Source organism: Alligator sinensis, unplaced genomic scaffold (assembly GCF_000455745.1).
Source record: "Alligator sinensis unplaced genomic scaffold, ASM45574v1 scaffold946_1, whole genome shotgun sequence".
Lineage (NCBI taxonomy): Eukaryota > Metazoa > Chordata > Crocodylia > Alligatoridae > Alligator > Alligator sinensis.
The window spans coordinates 59,379-84,066 of NW_005842751.1; the positions used below are offsets into that span (position 1 = coordinate 59,379).

The window sequence follows — 24,688 nt, forward strand, 5'->3', positions numbered from 1 at the left end:
CCGGGAGAGATGTAGTTGCAAGATAGGGGGACCATAGGAGACATTTGGGGAAAGGCATTAGCATACTGTGTGATCTAGCCAACCCTGGGGAAAGTTCAGGTGACCCAAAACCCCATGGAGTCATCAAGAATTGGAGGGAGGAGGCCTGGAGTAGGTTGGAGAAGGTCCAGATATTATTCAAAGACAACGTAGGATTCTTTCTTTTCCATCTTGTATGGTTGATTTGGGCTGTGCCAGCAGGGTCATGGTGGACCCCAGCTTTATCTTCCCAGGATCCTCATTTTGTGTTACAAGAGGACTTCCTAATGAGGGCTATGAGAGTCAAAGCTGTAGGGACATAATGGTATATGCTGCTGGTGCCAAACAGTAACAAAACCAAGTGTTAAAGTTAGACCACTGCATACCATAGGCAGGTCACTTGAGGATCGAGAAGACATGAGAGGGTGTTCTATGAAATTCTGTCTAGGAGTCTACCAAAACATCAAAGACTACTGCATATCCTGCCCAGAGTGCCAGCTAGTTGGGCCCAGGCCCACTCATAGAACCCAATTAGTACCCAACCCATCGGTCAGCAATCTATTTGAGTGGGTGGGAGTGGTCCTATTTGAGCTGCTGGAGCCAAGTGCCAGCTGTTGCTGTTTTATTCCTATCCTGCTAAACTATGGCAACTGATACCTAGAAGCAGTGACCATCTACTCAGCCTTGGCTTAAACAGTCACCTCAAAATTTATTAACACTTGTTTATTGGTAGGGTGTCCCCGGGAGATCACCATATTTATGTCACGGTTGTTGCAGGAGGCCTTGGATCCATTAGGTAAAGACCTCAAGTTTACCATCCCCAGATGAATGGATTGGTTGAATGATTCAACTAAATGTTAAAAGGGATGGTATAGCTGGGGAACATGGAAACTGTTAGATTGGATATCTGGAAAAACGTCTTCACTGTGAGAATAGCGAGGCAGTGGAGTAGACTGCCTAGGCAAGTTGTAGACTCCCCCTCACTGGAGGCGTTCAAGAAGAGGTTGGACAGCTGCTATTCAGGGATGATGTATGCTATGTTTATTTTCCACTATGGGTATTTCCTATGCTTCTAGGCTTTACTGGTTGCTCCCCCGCCCCCCACTTGTGCTATACATATCAGGATGTTTTTAAGCCTCCCCAGAGGCATTGGGTATTGGCTACAGCTAAGGCTGGGGACTTCAACTGGGGTGTGCTGGTTCTGCTAGGAAGCTGAGAGGTTCCTAGCTAGAGGGTCAGTAGCCATATTTAGGGTCAGGAAGGAATTTTACCCCATTGCAGAGATATGGGGTGGAAATTTTTCCAGTGCTTTATTTTTCCATTGGAAATTTTCCATTTCTAAAAATTAATTGTTTCATAAAATTCACTAGCAACAGTGAATGGATGCCAGTACAATATTAGGCAAGATTGGCAGTTTCAAAGTGGTAATTAGTGTTTTTCAGGTGATTATCCCTAGGAAGTGTCTGAGAGGGTACATATATGTTTTATTGATTTGTAAACAGGAGGGTAAATACACTTGCATAATAATCCAAACCAAAAATCAAGTTATGAATTCACTTAATTAGCCTTTCAGGTCAATAATTTCTTTTCACATAAAGCTTTGAATTTGTTTAAATATAACTTTTAAACCACATTAAGTGTGCTGTATTTATTTTTTTTTCCTTATCAAATATTTTAGTTCAAATACTTGTGGCTATTGGGACATAAAATTAACATGGGGGTACTTTTATAAGTTTTGTTTACTAAATACACGTCAAATAAACATGCTAAATCAGATCACGCTCTATTTAGGGCATTGGAAAATTTTCTGGAAAACCCACATCTATGCCTTATTGTCAGATTGGTATGGACTTGTGGGGGGTGCGGCATGGACTTCTACCTGGAACCTCTTAAGCATATATTCACATTTGGGCATTTTATAGAAGCAGAACATTGGCTGCCATGGTTCCCCTGCTTTACCTGTAGCAGGTCAGGGTGTTAGGCCTATGTTGTGTCAGGGTTGAGGGTAGTCTTTTATGTAGAGTTTAGATCAGGGGCGGACAATTATTTTGGGAGGAGGGCCGCTTACTGAGTTTTGTCAAGCCATCAAGGGCCGCATGACAGGCAGCCAGGAGCAGATAAATATTCATTTTCTAAATCTTTTAGGGGCCCCGTGGGCCAGATAGAATGGCCTGGCAGACCGCATTCAGCCCATGGGCCGCATTTTGCCCACCCCTGGTTTAGATTATGGTAGTATGTGGGATGGTTTGGATAAGGATACTGAGTTTTGGCAAGCCATCGAGGGCCACATGACAGGCAGCCAGGAGCAGATTAATATTAATATTAATTTTTCTAAATTTTTTTAGGGGCCCTGTGGGCTGGATAGAATGTCCCGGCGGGCCGCATCCAGCCCGTGAGCCATATTTTGTCCACCCCTGGACTAGATGATCTCTGGAGGTCCCTTTTAGCCCTACTTCTCTATGACTCTGACACCATTAAGCAACAAGGCAAGTTGTTTCTAGGGTTGGCAGGGTATTACCAATACTTTATTCTCAGTTTTCAATTATTGCAGTGATACTGACCTACTTTATGGTGTGGCACGCAAGAAGGTATGATGATCTGCCGAGCGTGCGGAAGCTTTTAGGACTATGAAGCGGCTCCTGCGTAGTGCCCCTGTACTGTGTAGCATGGATTTCACAAAATAACTTGTATTGCGGAATCACCCTTCAGAACAAGGCTTTGGAGCTGCTCTATTCCAGGAATTTGGGAGAATCCTATTTTTAAGAAGGAAGCTCCTTCTCCAGGAACAGAAATATGTTATGGTTGCAATTAAGTGGGTCATTGAGACCCTTCAAAGCTACCTCCTGAGCACTTCTTCTGTCCTTGTTACTGACCCTGCCCTATTAACACAGCTGCATGCAATGTGGGTGGCTAACACCAGGTTGATAAGATGGTACCTGGCCCTACAACAGTATGCTTTTTTTCTGTCTGAAACTATGCCAGGGTAGCACATGCAAATGAAGATTTTTTTTTTCTGTCACAGGAGGGGGGCTTAAACATGCAGACTTCAGTCTTGAGGAGAGGATATGTGAGAAGGTACTTAGTCTTCAGGAGCCTGAAACCCAGTGGCAAGTGGCTAGCTGCTAATAGTCTGCTCGGCCAGAAGGATGCGAGCCAGCTCTGATGGATGACTAGTAAATGGGAGTGAAGCCACAAAGAAGCTCAATATCTCCAGGAGCAGGGAACAAGGGGTGAGAAGAGAGGAGGCTGTGATGCTGAGGGAGAAGCATGGAGTCTGGGTTGTCCCTGTCAAGGTCTGAAGAAAGACAGCAGGTTTTGGTTTTGTTGATTGTTTGCAGGCTTGTTTGTTTTGTTACTTTTGTTGAGTCATGGAAATAGGGGTGGGTGAGAGTGGTGTCCAGGGCAGGTGCCCAGTTAGGAGGGGCACCATAAGGGCACCCAGTCCCCGTGAAGTCTGCCCTGATAGCATTCCCATGCTGGGAACTCCAAAACAGTCTCTGGCTGCTGCCGCTTTTAAGAGCAACAGCCAGGGTGGGCAGAGCACGGGCACTGGCAAAAGCAGTGCTCATTCCTGCTGTTGGATCCTATGACCTGCTCCCGCATCCCATTCCTTCCCTTCCTCTTGGACCCTGTACCCTCCCCGCTTGCTCTCGAAACCACGTGCCTCCCCCCACCTCTCTTCCGCAGGGTTTGTCCCAGGCAGCAGCTCGTGTTGTTATGCCACTGGTTTTATTTACTGGGGACAAGTTCACCCCATATAAAATAAATTGGCTGGAAACCCCAAGCACAGAGCTGATTGACCTTAATAAGGAAAGTGCAAGTGACTTGCTTACAGGCTCAATACTGATGTTTCTTTTGAGAAGGACAAACTTCCAGGTATGCTGAGACAAGCAGTTATTAAATGTTTGCTCAAGAAGTCCTTTTTTGTCAAGAGTTTAATATGGTTTATTGTAGACATCTCTAAGAAAATGGTGGTGGGTCAACTTAATTCCTCAGGGTATATTGGTCCCTATGGCAGTGTCCACACAAGCGCAGACATTTATTCCCCAGGGACAAGTAGCAATGACGCACCTTGTGTTGCTGTGATTTGTCCCTGAGGAGTGCCCATACCATGCACCCTCTGGCACATGGCAGGTTACCCCGGGTGGGGTAGGGGAGGCTGGGGCCAGCAACTACGCTAGCCCCAGCAGTCTTACCTGGGGTCCCAGGGGCCTCAGGGTGCTGCAGCTGCAGCACTTTTCCTGCAGCTAGGAGCTTGGCCAACAGCTGAAACAAGCATGGCTCCAGCCAGCAAGGCTCTGGTTTTGGATGGTGCATGCTCCCACCATGTGTGCCACCCTGCTTTTTTTGGCATGGGTGTTTTTTGACCCCGGGATCTCCTGGGGTCAGAAAACATCCCCATGTTGCAAGGCAGAATGAGGAAGACCTGCATGTGCGGTGTGGTGCTACAAATGGGTCTGCAGTGCCACATACTGCATGTCTGTGCTCATCTGGACACAGCGTATGAGACTGGCTCCAGCCATTGGTACAGCCAAAAAACAGTTAAGGCACTGTTGGTGTTTAGTGTTCCTTTGGCAGTAGGTAAAGTTTCTCTTATGATTTTTTTTTTAATGGGATCTCTCAGCCATCTGCCAGACAGTAATGCTGGCTCACTTCAAAGTCTAGTGAAGATGGAAGTGGCTCCCCACCTTTTCATTTATTTGCATTGAATTTGAATTAGTTTGGCTCACTGGCTCATGTGTAACCTTATTGTTTAAAACACGGGTATTAAAACATTAAGGGACAGCAAATGAAGTTTGTAATGTGCTGGATAACTTTTTAAATCTAGGATCCAGTGGCTCTGATGGTAATAATACTTGCTAAACTAAAAATGAAATGTGGATAGTCAATCAGACCAAGTTGTAGAACTAAAAAATCAGAGTACTTTTCATGGTACTAAACACACTTGCCCTGCCACCCTGTTGGGGGAAGTTAAAGACCAAACTAGTAGAACCAACCTGGTGCCTTTACAAACTTTGTACAAAAAGCTGTTCTGGTTATACTCTTTGCAATATTTCAGGTGCTGCTTCAAAATTTTGAGGTTGCTATCCTAAACTCGCGTTTAATAAAATGTTCTACCTTAAATTGTTCTGGTCTGTGCTGGGCTGGGCTGACAGTTGTGCTTACTGCCATTTGCCCCTCACTCCAAAAGTTGCCATGTAGCAATAGGGCAATTAATAGAGATACTTTCTCTTCTGTTGACTACATAACTTAAAAGCAGCAGAGAAATGGCAATGGATTAAGAATACTTAAAGTAGAACAGGGGGATGGAAGAATACTTAAGCATCCATGCAAAAGATTGTGATTTGGGCTGGTTATACTTTTGGTGTTAGGTCTCCTGGCTCTCCTAATACCCAAAACAAATATAACTAAAAGTATTAGTTTTGTGGAGAAGTTGCATATCCTTCTATAACACGGGTGGGCAAAATGCGGCCTGTAGGCCAGATGCAGCCCACCAGGCTGTTCTATCCAGCCTGTGGGGCCCTTAAAAAATTTAGAAAATTAATATTTATCTGCCCCTGACTGCCTGTCATATGGCCCTCAATGGCTTGCCAAAACTTAGTAAGTGGCCCTCCACCCAAAATAATTGCCTGTCCCGGTCTATAAGTTTCAGTAGTTAGCTGTTAGTTGGTCCCATCCAATCTGATTATGAGGATGGTCAGTCATTGGAACAGGCTACATAAGGTATCTCCATTCTTGAAAATTTCCAAGAGCGGGCTGGACAGACACTCGGCTGGAATGGTTTTTAGTCAGGGATGATCCTGCCTTGAGCAGGGGCTGGATGAGATCACCTCGTGACGTCTCTTTCAGCCCTACTTTCCTGTGATCCCATGATTCTTTCTATTTTGCTTCTGCAACTTTTATTAGGCAATTTTAGAAAGGAATTGCAAGAGCAGTGCTCTAGTCAGATTTATTTAGGTTGGTAGGTTTGAAGACAAGGTGCCTTCCTCAAAGTGTTTGTAGTGCAGCTTTCAAAGGATTTGTTTACTTTGCTCACTGATGGTGATTTGTGCAGTTAATTTGTAGTATATCTCAACTGGAAACCTGGAAATGATTATGATTCACCTAGCTACTTGAAATGGACTTAAAGGTTAGTGTTCACAAGCGTAATTCCCCTTTTTATATAAGTAAATATTTTCATGTTTCATGACTAGTAGAACAACTTCAACACTTTCAAGCTTTTTAGGAAGAAATCACACAGAGTTCTTTTGACAGTGGAGACATTCTTTCAGGAAACTGTCTTTGTAAATAATCACTTTAGGAGATGGTAGAGTTTAAAGACTTATCATGCTTTGAAGATAAAATATGATTTGTAGTTGAGTTATTTTAGTCTTTTAATAATAGATTTAGAACATCTAAAATAATCTATTTTGTTGTCTCGCAAATCATGCTGAAGCCTTGAGCCAAAGCATTTTTTTCATGGAATCAGAAAGACTGTTCAAGACTTATTTGGTAGCACACCAAAATATTTTCTTCTTAATTTAGGTAACCTTATTTTAAACTGAATTTAATTACCTATGCTAGGATAAACTTTAGAATTGGAGATAGGAAATAGTTAAGTGATATGAGATGGGGTGAAGGAGTTGGGATTCCTGGGTTTTACTCCTGCTTCTGCCCCTAACTCCCTATGTTATTTCTCTTTCTACAAATATTTCTTTGCCTTGGATACTCATGGTTATTCCACGTCAGACTTTTAAAAGTACCATAGTTGCACATAGTAATGGCAGGATAACTCTAAATGTCTCTTAGTGCAGACCTTAAATTGGGTATTCCCACCCATAGCTTATGGGCAACATGCCTGTAAGACCCTCTATTGTTCACTGTTCCAAAGGATTAAAAAATTAAATTTAACTTGATGGGAAAATTAAAGTCTGATGTTGCCTGCAGCACATTATTTGTTCTGTATTGTTGCTCAGTGAAGGTTTGGGGACCACTGCCGAAGAGGAAATGTTTTGCAATCTCATTCCCTAGAATTTGTACCCTCTGTACCAGCTAACCACCTTACAGGACAATTGCATCCTTGTAACCTAGAAGTAGTGAAGAATTAATTTTGAAATCTGTTATTCCCCCTTGCTAATAAGTGAGAATCTCATCCACTCCTGGTAAATAACTAAACTCTCATATCTATTACAATCTCTGCTTTGACTGAACCAGACATGATGAAGGAAGAACATATTTGGGGTATGTTTATACAGCACAAAGAAGAGTCAGGCTGAGATGCTCTGCACCTAATACTTACCAAACATCAAGGCCAGGTACAGACATTCCACATTTACCAGTATAAGTGAACAGAAACTGGCATATACCTGTAACAGGACAGAAGTTCAGCACGCACACACTGGTTTAAAAACAGCAGAACCTTCCTCCCCCCCCCCAAACCAAAGGGCGAATGTGTGGTCTGTTTACTACTGATCTAAACTACACTGCTTACAGAAAATTTTGTAATTTTAGATCGATTCTGCCTCCGACTTCTTGAATATCTATATCTAGCCTAAGTGTTTATAGCTACCCTGGTTCAGAGTTTTTATGTATATTAGTAAGCTCACAAAGACACTGCTGTTGGTCTTGAAGTTGGTGTCCACAGTGTATTTCAGTATAGTATAGCCTTGCACTGAATACTGGCCAAACTTCCTAACCCTTCCTGCTGCAAGTTTAAAATTTTGATGTGGCTAAGAGGCACAAGACACACAACTTTCAAAACCAGCATGGCTTGGAGTTGGTGATCTGCATATAGACCTACAGCTCAAAGAATAATCTGTTCTAATTTTAAATGAGTTCCCAGAACAAATAATAAGAAATAAAGAAAATCAAAAATACAAAATAATAAATAAACAGAAAAAGATTTATTTATTTCATTTAACTACATATTTTTGTGCACAAACTACCCTGAAGCTGCATACAGCTCATTAGCCATAGCGTGGTCACTCCTGGCATTTATTCCGGGACCAAGTCTACCAATCCAAATAAAAAGGAAAACCAGGAAGGGGATAATACAGTATAAGCCTCTTTTCAGCTATTTGAGTATGTGGTCATATGGGTGTCGGAGAATCAAGTCTTCATTGAGAAACCTTTTTTTTTTTTTTTTTTTTTTTTAGTGAATAATATGGAGCATTTTTCTATGACAGCAAGACAGTTTCAGAGAAAAGAGAAGCACACCAGTGATGACATCTAATAGTTTTAGTGTAATTCAGTTTTTTGATAATTTTTGTTTTAAAAAGAGACTTGGATAAAGCCAGATGATACACAGGCACAGCAGGCAATCATAAAGTGTAGAACTATAATTTCTCTCCTTATCACAATACTATGTTGGTTCAGACACTAGATGGTTGATAATCTTCATCTTGACACAGTTCTCCTCTGATATACTCTGCTTACAGGAAGAGTAATTCTTAAAAGCATTACACTTATTTAGTCTAGTAATAAGCTTGGCCTACAATTTTATTGCTTCAACGTGATTTGTGTGTGTAGATGGGCTGTGTTTTACTGTCTAATAACTCATTTTGTTTGGATTTAACATACTATTCATCTGCAGTTCCTCTGTTGGAAGTGCACTACCAAGAAGGCGCTGCTGTGCATACATTACTATTGGAATGATATGCATTTTCATTGGAGTTGGACTAACCGTGAGTAATGTATTTTTCAATGCTAATTTTCACAGGGGGCCCCACTGTTTTCGCAACTCTCAGCATTTGAGTAGCATTTCTTCAGTTCCAACATTCTAGTACTGTCTGACCACTGTTGAGCAGAAACTCATATTTTAGCACACATCTTTAAATAAATAAATAAATAAATAAAAGGCAGGAAGGTTTCTGTAAGGTTCTGCTTAGAACTGTGTGGCAAACTGAAATGTCTGCAGAAGACACACAGTTAGGGAATGTTAAGGTGATGTAGCTGTGATGATCCAGAAATTATGCAGGGTGATATCTTTATTAGACCAACTATCTAACTCTATCCCAGTTAAACTGTTGGTCCAATAAAAGATATTGCCATAAGAAATCCTTGCCTCTTGCAAAGTTAGGGAAGCAATGTTGTCCTTAATTGGGACAAAAAGGCAAATGTTTAATTTTTCACAGAAATAAATTTCGGAGTATTTTCATTTCAGAAACATTGAAATGTTTCCACAGTTGGGCTGCTTCATCATTTTCAGTACGCTCACTGAGCTGCTCTTAGGGACTGAGAGGGCACTGAGGGCAAGATCAACCAACTGCAGCTGGCCAGACATTTTCCACTTAAAATGTTGACTTGAAATCTGAAATATGCTGCCAGAACACCCACATTTCATAAGGATCAGGTAGATTTCCATCAGAATTCTTCCTAGCTTCCTGCCTGCCTCCCTGCCGTGTAAGGCTAGACTGCTTCCTCAGTGGTCCTTGAAAAGCACCATTAGGGAAGGTAAAACACTCGGAGAAAGGAGTCTTAATTTTCACCTGGCTTACTATTAGTTGGGGCTTTCTGGACTGTACTGGATTGTGTCCATTTGTCCATAGGTGACCTTATTTACTCAAATATAAGATGACCCCTAATAATTAGATTCTATATATGAAACATGTATAAACTTGTTACAACGTTCCAGGCATAGAATCTAATTATTGGAGGTTTAACTTGAATTTGTCCCACTTGCAGTGCTACCACAGGGAAAATTTAAATCTGGAGGTCAGGTTGCCACCTTGCCCTCTGCCCCCCAGTTTCTTCCCTCTGCAGACCCTTCCCCCCCTTCCTTACTGTCAGACTCTGCTACCCCTGGGAGCATGGAAGTAAGGAGGAAATTTGAAAACACTGACCTTGAAATAAACACACCTGAAGTAATCTGCATATAGTACCCACGGGCTTAGTTCAGTCAGAACTGATGCATTTTACCTCTTCTGAAATTGCAGGTACTCCATAAACACACTTTCAAGCAGCATTTTTGCACTTACTTATATATAGTACAAACTATGCATGATTAATTCAAAGACAAAAGACTTATGATTTACCATATAGTTCATTGAACTGGACCTGAGCAGAGTCAACAGCACTTCAAGCCATGGTGATCCCATAGGTCAGGTCTGCTCAATATGTATGTGTACTCCAGAGACCCTCACAAAGGAGAGAGAGAGATGCTGATTAGCCCCCGCTTGTTCTTGTCCTGAGTCCTGGGATCCTCCAAAAATGCCCTGTGCCTCATCTGCACATACAGCCTGGTCCAGTTGCACCTCATGGAGGGCCGGCCCATGCTAATCATATGCGACAGGCTGAGAGATGGGGCAACTGAGGGATTCTGGTTGAACTGTTTGGGGCCCTATTTGATGTTTGCCAGACATTAAGGCTGGTGAAGACACAGGGATCTTTGGAAATGGGAAAGGCACAGCTTAGCTGTGGAAGTGAAGAGGAAGTCTAAATGTATTCAGTGTAGTTGTTCACTGTGATTTGAAAAAGAATAGGTGCTGAGGGGGACTGTGCACAATGGCCACTAACACGTATTTTATTCAGACAGGTTGTACTAACTTGTCCTTGTGGTAGATTCCCATCAGCATGTTAGCCTTTTTGGCCAAGATCAAATATAGCTTTTTTGGCACCAAGGAAAGGGTGTTGGGGCTGGCTCTGGCCTTCCGAGTGCTGACCTGGTATTGCAATACCTTCAGTCCTGGTGCCAGTTCCCTGAGGAGGCAACACCCACCCATTTTTATTTTGAAGGGACATGTATGCACACTTACGTTTGTCCAGTATGAATCATAGGTTTTATAGTCATGCTCAGTGTTGGGTGCGTTTAATGAACTTCACAGTTGGTTTTCATTACTGAGTACATTCTGTTTTTGGCAGCAGATTAATGATGGACAATGTATTTAATGAGGTTTTCTTGTATGCAGATGAGATGTAAGATGTGGGGCTTCTCCCCCCTTCCCATTCTGACTTGGGGTGGAGGGTGACCTTACCTTGTATTTGAGTAAATACACTAGCCTCTCCTATCTATTTTTCAAACAACATGGTTCAAAATGTATTAGTATTAGGTTCTTTTGTGCCTCCCTCAGAGCCTACCAGTCAGGCCTTAGTCTGAGTATATAACTACAACATCATAATACATAAACTTGGTACGGTTACATCATTCACTAAACATTAAAAGCATGCTTATAACTAAAATGACAGTGTGCATTTTGGATCCAATTATGATTGTGTGTAATGTATATTAATAGTCTGCAAGTAATCTCTGTTAGAGCATTTCATTAGTATAAAACTACACGTACACTATATTGGCAGAGTGTTCTTATGGATGCAGCTATACTAGTGAAATTGCACTTTGTAAAAGTACAATAAAACCACCACCCATGAATGAAACAAGCTGTACTGGTAAAACCACACCTCTAGTTTAAAAAAGAATACAATAGGTCTCTGATGTTAGTTGGAATTGAAACCTTTTTCATAGATTTCATAGACATTAGGGGCTGGAAGGGACCTCAAGAGATGATCTGGTCCAGCCGCCCCGCCATAGGCAGAAAGTCAGCTGGTATCAAGTGACCCCAGCAAGGAATCTAGGAATTTTGGGACCTTTTTGGGCCTTTGGCTGATATAGCTATTCTGGCAGAAAGCAGTAGTATAGACCTGACCTCTGTCACACTGAAAAGCCCATACGCTTTGTGAGGAATTTTTAAGAAGGACCTATGAAGCTATGCAATTGACCCATACAGTGACTAATGCAAATATGTAGTGAGGCACATTGTAATGAGTAATTAGCCACCTTAAAGAAACTAATGGATTCTAATATCTGCAAACACAGGAAAAAATCTGAGAGAAAATATCTGATCAATATGCTGTTGTGGTCAAAGAATCAAACAAGATCTTGGGCTATATTAATAAAAGTACATAAATTAATAGTGTATATATAAAATAGCCATTATATAAACCAATGGTACTACCTATTGAATAATATGCTAGTTTCTGATCACCCCATCGTAAAATGGAAGTAGCAGGAATAGAATGAGCTCAGAGAAAGGTAAAAATAATGGGAAGAGTTGAATAGGAGGGAAAATTACAAAATTTAGAAGTATTTTTACAGATGAAATTAATAAAACTGATCAAGGTAGAAGTACAGAAAATAATGAAAGATGTATAAAAGGTTGGCTTGATGCTTTGATTTAGCCAAATCTAACTAAAATAATGGGCCACCCAGGAAAATTAAAAATAGCAGACTTAATTATCTTATCTACCCATTTAGTGTTATGCCTAGGATTGGGCAGTGGTAAAAACTGGTTTCATTCTAGAGCACTGAACATGCAACACTGTTTTGGCATAAGTTAAGGTTTTCACATCCCAGTATGCTTTTTTCACATCTTGCAGCTCCTCATCTTCTACAATGTCTTTTATATGCCCCTTACAGTATCATTCCTAGATAAGCCATATTGCCTTTCATGTGTATGCAGATGAAATCATCTACTGCTTCTGTAAACTGCATTTATTTTTACTTTGGCCATTGTGGGGGGGCGGTGTATACTTCCCCCTTAGCCTTCTTAACTTAGTGGTGGAAAACAAGCTGTTTGCATGCTTAAATTAGTGGAGGATTTTCTGTATTAAAGTGAGTACGAACAAGAAACTTGCTGGATTTAAAAAAAAACAACAAAAAACAGCTTACATGTTTGACATCACTTATAATATTGGTATAATTTATTCTAATGAATTAATTAATATTCTATATCTCTGGGAGTATAAAAAAAAAATACAGCAACTCATATCGGTTTATACTTAAATATCTTTAAGGAAACACTAGTGTCCTCCAAGAACCCAGACTGTTGTGCATCTGACGCTCTCTTTTTCTTTTCCAGGTTGGTACACAAGACTTTGCCATGCGTTTTCATGCAACATATGTTTCTTGGGCTATTGCTTACCTCTTAGGCTTGATCTGCCTTATTCGAGCCTGTTACTGGGGAGCCATAAAAGTCAGTTATCCAGAGCACAGTTTTGCATAGACTTATATTGGTAGATTGTAGCAGGTGAGACAGTCTCTCTACTAGTTCTGGATTCTACATGTTGGACACTTTTCAACTGTTTTCCCGTAAGGATTCTATTCTGTTAAAAGTAGTTTTAAGACTGGGGATCTTTTAAGAACAAATGTTCATTGCACTACATTATATGCAAATGGGTTGTTTTGCTGCTAGATTCTCAAGCTCTGAATACTAAAGCTTTGTTTACATGTCCATACACCTGTCTTAAGTATTGTTGAATTTCATTCCAACAAACGGTATAGTTTTACAGTTCCTTTTTATTATTTTAAAAGCAGCCTGCACCATTCTTTAGGTGATCAGTAAGTATTCAAAAGCAAGAGGTGTTTATAAGTGTTTCTACAGTAGCTTTACATTTGTACTTGCATTTTAATTACAACTGTACTAAAGTGGCTTGCTTTAAAATCTAAGCAATAAGCATTTTGCTTGAACTGCTTACTGTACATTTTACCTAAGATCATAGTGACCTTATTCCAGAAGTGAAATATAAGAGTGTACTTTTGGGAACTGAAATTGTTGCTAAAGAGAACATTTGTAAACACTGTATGCTTTCAGATTTTCAGGTAGAGAGATGCAATATTTTGGTAATCCAGTTAAATAACAGAAATTATCCATTTATCCTGTATTGGAATTTAACTTGGATAAATGTTTTTCTCAAGGATCCTGGGACTTATTAATGTTTTGTTTTTTACAGGCAAATCCTAAAAGCCATGATTGGATTTATGGAACTTAACTCTGGTTATTTGTATGAGTTCCTTTACACAGGGTCTAAGGGAGGCATTTCATATGACTTGTTTTATATTACTTAAATGTCATTTAGGTGAAGATAAGGTGATGGTGGGTTTCCTCTTACTCTCAGCTGATCATGGCAGACTTTTCCTTGTTGGGAGAATGTATGCATCGGTCACTGCAAAGGGAGAAACTGTAACTTTACACTGACTACTATAATATGAAAATTAGTAAACTGTTACTCGGACTATTCCTTCAAAATACAGTCGGTCAATTTAACGTTGGTTCTGTCAAGAGAATACGGAAACAGAAATTGATTTTCTAATGATGTATTCCCAAAGGATTAAGGGACCAGTTCTTGCACTGCCCATCTTAACGGTTTTAAAGACATTTTTTGCTGAATTCAGAAGGAATGTCCCGAGCAGTTTAGAACACAATAGTCATTAGATAATGGGGTCAGATGAGCAAAATAATGTTAATGTTCCAGGGATACACGTAATATTTTAAATTGTCTATGTTCCTGTTAGGCAAAGTGACATTCAGATGAGGATTTTGGAGCACAATAAATGTATTCTTCAAACTGTAAATGACATGTCTTTGTATGATGATAAATGTACAAAAGCGGTAGCTCAGGATTACAAGGTACCTTTTAAAATAAACTAATAAATATTATTATCAAATTTATATTTTTTGGTTCTATATAGAAGGTGTATAACCTTGTAATTAGAACAATCTAAATGACACAGAAGGAATGCAGATGCAGTATAGGAGACATGTGGTCACCCCTTCATCTGCAAGTGCCATCTCCAAACAAATACAAATACACTTGGTTTGCAGTGACAACAGCATTGTGTGCATGACATGGGAGGTGACAGTACCACCTAACTTGAGGCTGAATAGGCCTCTGCCGAAGTGTTCTATCAAGTTGTGGGGTGTCACCATTATAAGAAGGATGTAGAGAAAATGGAGTGGACCCAGAATGAGCAACAAATAGAAGGAGTTGGAATACAAGCTATACCAGGTAAATTTATGTTCACTTAACAGAAAAGGAGATGAAGGAGAGACATGGAAGCAGTTTCCAAATATTTGAAAGGCTGCTATAAAGAAGACGGAGAAGTGTTGTTTTTCCTTGCCAGTCCTCAGTACAAGAAGCAACCAGTTTAAACCAGAGCAAAACAGATTTAGAGTAAATCTCAGGAAAAACTTCCTAACTGGAAGAGCAATGGGATAATGGAACAAGCTGCCTCAGGAAGTTACAGAATATCCTTCATCAGAGATTTTCTAAAAGAGGCCAGATGAGCATCTCTGGGATGGGAAGTAGACTAAATGACCCTTCAAGTCTCTTCTGACCCTGTGATTTTAAAGTGGCTGGAAAGTGATGGAGGGGTTAGATTATCTCTCTTAGTTACTGCAATTTGAACCCAGAATGCTTCTTCCAGCTGTCTATTATTTCAAAACATTGGTGCTGTCTGCATTCTCAGGTTAAACAAAGATTTGGATTGTGTAGAAAATTATTCCATGAATTGGTGAGAGTTGTGCTTACATAATATAAAGAAAAAACCTTGATAGAAAGTCAAATTAACAAAAACAAGCAAGCCTCCTTCAGTATCCATTTACACCATTTTCTTTGTTTTTTCAGCAGCTCTTTCTTTCTTCTTCCCCATCTTTTTCCTTTCCTTAAAGGGACAAAATCTTTATCTCTCACATAGATTAGGATCACCATGCAGGGCTTGTTTCTCCTGTGTGCAGGATGAACCATTATGAGTTATTATTGTAAAATAATATAATTTACCATCAGTTTGGTTTTTTTTAATGAAAATTTCATCCGCTTGGTCCTTAAGAACCTTAACAGTTGATTTTGTTCCTCTGACATCAATGGGAGTTTTACCATAGATTTCAATAAAACCAGGGAGTCTTAGCTGCTGTAGGAATAGGTCAGCTTGCAAGTAGATGGCAACTGGGACAGTCACCAGAACCTGCTGTTAAGTTGTATCCCAGTTCTCAACTTTCTACAAGTAGTCTTATTCTGATTATAACCATTAACACTAAACAGATGATACACAACAAAACAAAACAAAAACCCTCTGGCCTCCATGTAGTTAGACTGACATGAATTTGTGTAGTGCTTTTATAAATTTCAGATAGTACAAGTGAGCAATTATTTTTAAAAATATCTTGCAGTCGATTTAAACTTCCTTCAAAAACATAATAGTAGGTCAAGAGCAGTACAGCCATTCAACAGGCTGGTTGTCTAGCATTCATCTTGGCATCACCCTTAGTGTTGCTTGAGAATTATTAATATCTGTGTACTTACCCAGATAACAACATAACATTGTTTTGTATCCATCATTGCAAACTTCCCAGGAAGTCTTGCCTAACTCTAGCTACCTTTTCAACTAAATTCTTCGGGTTACTGTGACTGAAGAGACTGAGCTCTCTTTGATGTAAATAATTACTGTAAATAGTATGACATCTGGATGCGCTTTTTACTCCAGGGAGAGATGGCAGTAGGCTGCAGAGACTGCTTCCCAACCACCCCCTCACATACTTTGAAAAAACAAAAAACCTTATTTCCTGGGAGCTGACCAAAAAGAGAGCTTTTTGGGGTGGGGGTGCTATAGATTGCCAGTAATAGAGAAAAGCCAGGACCTCAAAGCCAGAGGTTTGCCCCTTTTCTCTGTGATTCTTGATTGTGTTCTGCGACTTATGGCATTAAGAACCTCTGCAGACTACAGGAAGGTGCTCTTGCCAGATAAAGCATATGTGGCTTTGTCTGTGCAGAAATGGACAGAAACATGGGTATAACTGCAATCTTTTAAAAAAAATGTTGGTACAAGTTGGTTGAAAAATCTTAGTTTTTAAAATAATGAATATTTGAATGAACTGCATTGTGGGGAAGTGGGAGTGTGGGCACTTGATGGTAGGAAAGTGTCCATGTTGCCATGAATCCACAAATCACCTTCTTTACGTTTCTGTCGTTTTTGCTCAAGATGTTTCTTTATATTTCATAGCCTGGTTGTTGTGCATTCTGGATCTTATTTTAAAAGGTAGTAAACAAAAAAAGACAGAATGTGGCTGCCTTCGCCACGACAGCCATGAACATGTCATGCCCATGTTGAAGTTCCTTTGGTTTCTAGGTAGCTTCTGATGCCAGTTTAAGAACTTTTTTCAAGCTGAATCAGTTGAGGCACATTTTAAGACAAAGATTTTATCTGTGTGCCATAAGCTGTGCACCTCTGGGACAATGCAGATCACAAAGCCCAGAGAATCGGAGAGTAAACATTCCTGGTCAGGTGGGTTTGGCTATGGAATATACTTCCATAGTAGTCTGGAACCTAGAGTCTTGCCTGTACGCGAGGAGTAGGCAAAGTTTTTTAGCAAAAACTGCAACATCTAACTGGTAGGTTGTTGCAGTGCCAGCATGCCAGAAAAATAAAACCAGGACCGGGGTACTTGGCAGAACGCATTGCATATTAATATGGTAGTTAATAATCATAAATGTTGGGTTTTTTCTTTTCTTTTTTACAATAAATACCAGGTTTTCTAAAAAATCTAAACCTGGTGACAATAAATAAAACTTCATGTACTACTTTTTTGTTGTGTATTCTTTTTTTGTTAAGCATGTTGTGATGAGAGAGAAGAAAAAGAGAGAGACAGTAAAAAGGGGGGGTAGAGAAGAGAGAGGACAATTAAATTAAAACGGATCAAAGCATATCAAAATCTACCCTGAATAGAATTCATAAAAAAACAAACAAAAACAATTAAAAGGGAAGAGTTAAAACTCCCAAAAGTCCGTTAGGAACTTCACTCTTGTTTTTAATTTTACTTGGAAGGTATTCAGATACTATAATGATGAGTAGTAGTATTACACCCTAAAGTTGGTAGGTAGGTAAATAGCAAATATGAATAGGAAAAACAAAACTTTCTTGCTGCTTCTATTCCTAAGATTCCTTTCTTGTAACTGTTTTAAAATCAAAAATTTACTTTAAAAAACCCAAACCCATAATTTATTGCAGGTTAAGGGGAAAGTGAGTCAAATTCATGTATTTGATTATATGAATTATTTTCTGGAACTTTTTTTTTTTTTAGTTATTAGTATCTCAACTCTTGGAACTCTATAGTACCAGAAACTTATCTAATGCTTTTTGGCTTGGTTCAGTCAGTTTTCTTTATAAATTTAGGCATTTCAGTTGAAGCCTATATTTTCCTACTCAAAAGAGAGAGCAGTTTATAATCCTTGTAAAATTGTTTATGCATAATGTCAGGAGGAGTTTTTCCTTTCAAAAAATTGTTAGCAATGCACGCACCACTCCAATTCCAAGGAATGAGTACAAGTTACTATTTGCACTTATTAAATGGAAAAGAATAACCATAAACCAATGTACCGTTAACAGCTTTTAGGAGTTGAACTCTGTCAGTATACAAAAGCCTCTCACCAGAGACATGCTTTCTAACACCCCCCCCCAACCCCATTTATGAAGTAGAAATATTTGCAAGGCTTTATTATAGTTATTTAGTCCTGCCATAAAAAAGAAGGGGAAAAAAGATGAAAACTTACTGCATTTTTATTTATGAGAGGGCTTTTTATGGAACAGAAGATGCTAGTATTTGTCATCTCTGAGTGGATAAGAAATCATTTCACATTCACTTTCATTTTTCTTATACCTGTGTTGTTAGCAAAATAATAATAATAATAATGTTCACTTGTACCTCAAAGTCCCTTCACAATTAAAGGGAAAAAAAAGATAATTTGGTGACAAATCAGTTATTTTTCATCTTCAGAGGTTTCAGCCTTATCTCTGAATTTTGTATGGCTGGATATGTGTATACAGCACCTTAAATTTAGCCATGCACTGCTAATGGTAAATTTTAGAACAAAAAATCCTATAAAGTTTATACTACCATCTACAAAGTAGTAGCATCTCTCCACTAAATTATTTGTGTTTAGACAGTTTTTTCCTAACAAACTTCCAATATTTAACTAATTTCTTTAGCCTCAGTTACTGGAGCTTCAGGGCATTTAAAATCAAATTAAAAAAATATTAACTGTTTAATGATGCATTTTAGAGCCCTGATATTTGCTAAACTATGGTCACTTAGTTAACGCAGATTATCTGGACAAAAATAATGTGTGGTGAAGGACATGTTGGAAATTGTACTCTTGAGTACATAGACAGCATCTTTGGTATGGTTATAAAAAATCAAATGTTCTTAAAATTAGTAATATCTCCCATTAGAATCATAAGCTTAAGAATGATCTCAAAGGTCATCCGATCCATCCCCCTGCACCAATTCAGAAGCACCATGTGTTCCAGCAGGGGCATCAGGATGGAGTCCAGAAGGTCCATAAAGGATTGTGCATAAATCTCAGTGAAAGAACAAATGGCAACAGAATTTGAACCAGTTTGAAAAGAAATGCTAAAACAATTATTTCAAAGCAAATATAAGAGAGCCTCTTACCCTTTTGTATTGTTTTGTATCTATATTTATGACACATTTTTAGTTTGAGTTCTATGTTATTTGGTAGTGGGGAAAAAAGCCTAAGCATAGTCCTTAAAAAAATAAAAATAAAAAAAATGAAAGGATGTTTTTGGAGGTATGAAAAATAGGATTTATTTGCTGACTGCATGATTAATCCTAATTTTCCCAGAAACATTTTCCCATGGGAATTGATATAGTTTGTAAAATCTCAGGTGCACTGATTTAGTTATTAGTGTGTGAGGAATATTGAATTTACTTGAATTTAAGGTGACCCTGAATTAATTACCACCCCCATGATAATTGGATTCTATACATGGAAAATGTATATGTTTGATGTAATTTTCTGTGTATGGAATCTAATTATTGGAGGCTTATCTTTAATTCATCCCTCACACTGCTGCAGGGGGTCAGGCAGTAGAGAGGAAGGTAGAGTGAGTGAGGAGAACAAGCAGCTTGCCCCCTTCTTAGAGCTTAGCCCTTGAAAGTCTTAGCACCCTGCATAAAAAGATTGTATTTGATTTCTAGCATTTATGATGATGCTTTATATACTTTAGACTTAGTTAACTAAAATTATAGTTTGTTATGTTTTAAAGCATTTAAAAACAATGGATACTGTGATTTTTATCTCTGTTATTTTTGTGAAACAGAATGCTATTGGCATAATTATTTCTGTTTGTTTGTTTGTTTGAGGGAGTGAACTACAGATTTCTTTCCTTGGCTATTTTTATTTATTTGCTGAAACTAACAATAGCATATTTAGAAATGTTAGAAATTATTTTTATTTTTATTTATTTTTGGCATGATCTTGTGACCTCTGAGCATCCTCCACTTGTAGGGTCTCCAGTAAGATTTGAAAGCATGTTGCATTTTCAAGAGTTGGGTCCTTATTTTATTTACAAGTATTTTTATAGGGCATGCCTATGCAAGAGAACACCTTGTGAAGCCCAGATTTTCAAAGGGATTTCGGTGACTAGTAAGATTTTTTTTTTTTTCCCCAAAGGACCCTAGGTGCCTTACTTCTATTATCAATGAGGCACTTTCAACTTTTTTTTCCCAATTCTACCAGGTGTCCTAACATTTGTATCTTTAGGCACCTAAATACCTTCAGAGAAGCAAGCACTCAACACTAGAATGCAGGGGCCAGGACATGAATGGTCTTCCCTAGGCATTACAGCCCTGATGCCAAGACCCAGGTTCAAGAAATCAGGAAGTCAGTCATTTGGATGCAAGATCAGGAACCAGAGTCTAGATTCAAATCAAAATCGTAAATGGGAATTAGAAGGCGAAGTCATGGGTGAACATCATAACTGTGAATGCAGAACCTAGGGCAGGGGTTAGAAACTAGAAGAGTAGAGGACAAGGTAAGTGCAATGTTGGAAGGCAGCACTTGGCAAGAAAGAGGATTGGAGCTGGGAGACGAACCAAAGTAGCCAGGTATCTCCTGGCAAGCCTTGACCTTATGCAAGCCCCTGGCCCTAATACAGAGCTGGCCAAAACTCAGGATTTAGGGCTCCTGGGAAAATTACAGCATTCTAAAATTTAATTTTGTTCTGAATCAGAATGAAACCATTTAAAAATATATTTCCCTTGAAAATTAATTTTGATAAAATGGCTGTCAGAAATATCAGCTGGGAAAAAAAAGTTATCCTTGGAATGCTGACAGCTGCTAAGTAGGCCTGTGCAAAGCGGCTAGTGTTTGCTTTCAATTTGGATTCGGCTGATTCTGGGGACAGTGATTCGATTTGGTGATTCGAATCGCTGTCCCGAATCAATTTAGCTAAATCCAATTCTGAGATTCAGCCGCTGCCAAATCGGCCGAATCTCCAAATCAAACAGGTCCCATCCCGTGCCCACTCTCCCAGCCCCATCAATGGCTGCCCTGCCTGGCCCCAGCATCCTGGCTCTTTCAAAGCCCCACATTTACCGGCTCCTGCCAGGCAGGGGTGGGGGCGATCCCTGCTGATCCTCACTGCCCCATGCTTCATGGCGGGGCTCTGTCACAAGGGCTGCTGCAGCAGCTGGTGAATGCGGGCTTTTATTTTTAAGCGCTGGGATGCTGGTGCCAGACAGGGCAACTATTGATGGGGCTGGGAGAGTGGGCAGGGGATGGGGCCTGGCTGGGGTTCCCACCATGGTGCCCTTCGCACTGCTCTAGCCCCCCCATTCCCGCCCCCCACTTACTAGCACAATGTCTGGGTCCAGATCCCCGCGGCAGTATCGGGGACTGCCTGAATCTCTGAAGCTTCTGAATTGATTCAGAGAGCTTCGAATTGATTTGGACCTTTTAAATTGGTCTCCCAATTTGGATTCAGAGATTCAGCTGCTGAATCTCCTTCGAATTGAACCAGCACCCGAAGCTTCACACAGCCTTATTGCTAAGTGAATTTGATGATGATTTTTTTTAAGTCTCGCTGCTGCCCCTCTGTCACCCAGTAGCTGTCTTCCAGGATCCCTGGCTTCAGGGCTAGGGCATTCCATGGAAGTGCAAAAGTCCCAAGAATCCTGGCTCTAGGTTTTATAAGGAAGAGCCCAGCAGTCTAAAGACCGGCTTCTAGGATCTGTGGTTCTAGGGCTCCAGAAACATCAGGTTCACAAGCTCCTGAGACAGATGACTTCCTGAAGTTTTATTTGCAAGCCAGCTGGTTTGTGAAAGCTTGTGCAGCTAGAAAGCCATAGGATTCCTAAATGGTGACAGTAGGTATGGCAAGGTTACTCTATAGCTGTGGACACTGAAAGCCTGTGGGCTCCCCAACAATATAGCAGGTGAACTGGCAGAAAACCAGGCTGCTTCTGTTGAGCTGACACGTGCCAGATCAACACTTGGGATCTTAATATTGCACTGTTAGGAGGGCGTGATACAAAGTTACACACACACACACTAAAACAGCACATACATGTACTTTGGTGGCTGTGTAGTAACACTAGGGGGTGTTTGGGGTAATCTGGGCTCAGGCTTAGTCAGGGTCATAGTGCCCCAGGGTTACTCAGGGTCAGTTGGGGCCCCGGGGTTACTTGGGAGTTAATTGGGGCCCTGGGCAGAGGTGAAGGAGAAAGCTGGGGCCACAGCAAGGAAAAGCAGTGGAGCCAGAGGTAAGGGGTAGTGGAGTAGAAGCCAGCAGGGCCTCTGGATGGATAGGTGGTGTGGCGCATTGCTGGTCCAGACAGAGGGTGTCCCAAACAGGTCACATTCTACCACCCCTTTTCTAGGGGTGGGCTACCTGTGTCTCCTATGGGAAGAACATGCCCAGGCAAGGGCCAGTCTTGCTCAGATGCATATGTGCAGATCTAGTTATTCTTATTGTCTAGATCCCACAATGGTGGAGTTGCTGGTTTCTGTAGGGTCTTTGTCTTCAAAATGTTGGGTTCCTGCAGGTTCTTTTATCTTTCAAATGCTGGGTTTTGTCTCTATTTCTGGGTGAGGTCTGTGGTTCCTGGCTGAGTCAATGCAAGGCAATGGTCGGGTCGTTGAGTTGGTCCCGTTGTTACTTGTCATTCAGTAGAGGCCTGCTACCATTATGCCTCAAGCGCCCTCATTCTTTCCCATTCATTCAAGGGGAAAGGGGAAATCAAACTGAAGGCAGCCACATGGATTGTGCTGGAGGAACCCTGTACTGTAGTATCATTAAAGGTCTGTTCTCTTCCTCATTCATAGTTGTTATTCACTGCGGGACCTAAATCATTACAAGGTGTCAGAAGTGGTGAATGAGGAAGATTGGATGAATCTGCCCTGTTATCCGTACCAGAAAACTGGTAATTCAGGGCCTGGAAGCTGCACTCAGCATGAACAAAGGCCTCTGCGAGTACAGTACCCTCTCTGCAAGGCAGAAGTGTAACCAGCTCAGAGACAGTTAAATATGGATGCATTACAAACCCCTTCCTGCTTTTCGTTGTCAGGCAATATAGCTGAGGATTGGAGAAAATTTAGACAAAGTTTTGAGTTGTATTTAGCTGCTATAGGAGTAGAAGAGAGAACTGATAAAGTTCAATCGTCCATTTTCCTGCATTTGGTAGGGGAAGAAGCGATTGAGGTGTACAGCAACTTTACATTTGCTCCAAGCCAAAACATGAAGTTCAATGAGAGAGTGAATAAATTTGAAGAATGTTGTGCGCCAAAATGCAATGAGACTTTGAGAGAGAGAAATTTTGTATGCGCATGCAAAAACCAGATGAAAGCAAAAAGCACTATATCACAGAGTTAAAAAGGCTCAGCAAGACCTGTGTTTTTGGGGATGTAACAAATTCTCTGATCAAAGATAGAATCATTTGTGACATTATAGACAATGAATTGAGAGAGAAGCTGCTATGGGAAGGATACTTATCCCTAGAAAAAACTCTACAGATTTGTAGAGCAGCTGAAACTGAAAGCTCAGACCAAAGAGCTGAATGCAGCTGGGGGCATTGTCCTTGCAATACGTAGTAAAGACGGACAGAAAAGGACACTTCAAATGGAGGTTGCCCCAGCTACCACAACTACTACTAAGGGGCAGATGGAGTACAGGGAAGCCTGCAGCCGGTGTGGAATGCAGCATGGCTCCAAACAATGTGCTGCAGAATAAAAGAATAATCATTTTGCCAAATGTTGTGGAGTGCAAGCCCATAAAGTCCAGGTGTATGTGGCTGAAGATGCTCCAGAGGGAGAGTATTATATAGATATGGTAGAATCAAGCAGAGCCACTGAGAAGTTCTGGATCCTGCCACTGGAAGTGCATGGGATAATGATTCCATTCAAACTGGATACAAGAGCTCAGGTGAACATTTTACGAGAGCAAGATTATAAAAGGCTGAAAAGTAAACCAAAACGGAGGCCTACAAAAGTAACCATAACTGGCCATTCAGGAGCGAAGATACTGGTCAAGGAAAAGTGCCTAGCCTGCATCAAACATAAAAATGTGGTGTACAATCTTGCATTCACTGTAGTACCTAAGGAGGTGACAACTATTTTGGGTCTAGCAGTTTGTGAAAAGTTCAATTTGGTTAAACAGGTGCTTGCATTAGAATACTCTGACTCGGGTTATGAGGACCTTATTTTGGAATATCAAGATTTGTTACACACCCATGCAGAAAGCTGCCTTTTGCCTTCCGTGATAAACTAAGGGCAGGGCTAAAAAGGATGGAGGAAACCCAGGTAGTACAGAAAATTGAAGAGCCAACAGAGTGGGTGAACTCCCTAGTTATTGTGGAGAATAATGGACAGCTGTAGATATGCTTGGATCCAAGGAATCTCAATAAAGGCCATAAAGTGAGAACATTTTAAGTTGCCCACCAGAGAAGAGATTATGGCTTAGTTTGCGAATATGCAGTTCTTCAGTAAATTCGATGCTTCTTCAGGATTCTGGCAGCTGAAGTTAACAGAGGAAAGTTCTAAATTATGCACATTCAATACTCCATTTGGAAGGTATCAGTTTCTGCATTTACCTTTCGGTATAGCTTCAGCTCCAGAGGTGTATCAC

At 40.4% G+C, this 24,688-nt stretch overlaps 1 protein-coding gene across 5 annotated transcripts in view; it reads left to right on the forward strand.

Annotated features, from left to right (window-relative positions):
• PIP4P2 (phosphatidylinositol-4,5-bisphosphate 4-phosphatase 2) overlaps positions 1 to 14,344 on the forward strand; it is a 52,943-nt gene extending 38,599 nt beyond the window's left edge. For 3 of the 5 annotated variants that reach the window (XM_014525132.1, XM_006034578.2, XM_025216577.1), the window contains 2 exons: positions 8,591 to 8,681; positions 12,852 to 14,344. In XM_014525132.1, the coding sequence (XP_014380618.1) occupies positions 8,591 to 8,681; positions 12,852 to 12,995 (235 nt within the window). In that variant the 3' untranslated portion in view covers positions 12,996 to 14,344. Of the gene's footprint in view, positions 1 to 2,363; positions 2,505 to 3,040; positions 7,314 to 8,590; positions 8,684 to 12,851 lie in introns of those variants that run through there. The other 2 variants (XR_003096425.1, XR_003096424.1) reach the window with 2 other exon arrangements.
• The last annotated feature ends 10,344 nt before the right edge of the window (positions 14,345 to 24,688 follow it).